This window comes from Verticillium alfalfae, genomic scaffold (genome assembly GCF_000150825.1).
Source record: "Verticillium alfalfae VaMs.102 supercont1.9 genomic scaffold, whole genome shotgun sequence".
NCBI lineage: Eukaryota > Fungi > Ascomycota > Sordariomycetes > Glomerellales > Plectosphaerellaceae > Verticillium > Verticillium alfalfae.
Window position 1 is genome coordinate 901,931 of NW_003315030.1, and position 480 is coordinate 902,410.

The 480-nt window shown below is 62.9% G+C and overlaps 1 protein-coding gene across 1 annotated transcript; it reads right to left on the reverse strand.

Moving 5' to 3' along the window:
• Positions 1-51: 51 nt before the first annotated feature.
• Positions 52-419, reverse strand: VDBG_07229 (predicted protein; the record flags this gene model as incomplete). The annotated part of the gene is made up of 2 exons (XM_003002612.1): positions 52-92; positions 146-419. 2 exons carry the CDS (start codon positions 417-419, stop codon positions 52-54), a joined length of 315 nt encoding a protein of 104 aa, XP_003002658.1.
• Positions 420-480: the final 61 nt, after the last annotated feature.

A 480-nucleotide genomic window follows, 5' to 3' on the forward strand; every position in this document is an offset into this window, starting at 1 on the left:
TTCCGTGGATGATGTGACGAGATGCGACAATGGACAAGAAAACGTTCTCCATCAAAAACGTGAGATCAAGTTTAAGAGACTGGCAGGGCAGGCTAGAATAAATCACGAGTATACTGAATCCCATTCGACAAACTTTTTCACACACTCTGTTTCCCCTTGGCCTTGGCCTCCTTGGCCAGCTTCAGCACGTCCACCCACGCCTCGGGCCGCACCCTGCCGCCCTCGACCTTGTCGCTGAGGTATCGCTCGCTCTCGCCCGCCCACGCGAGCAGCTGCTCCTCGGCACCCCACTCACCGAGCGCCATGAGTCCGACGGGCAGCCTGCCGCCCTCACCCTCGCCCTCGGCGGGCGCGGCGTAGCCCACGGGCACGGTAACGGCGGGACAGCCGGTGAGGTTGGCGAGGAAGACGTACGACATGGCGGCAATGGTCTTGTTGGCATCGCTCATGCCGCGGGCGTCGTCGCCGGCGCCGCGGCCC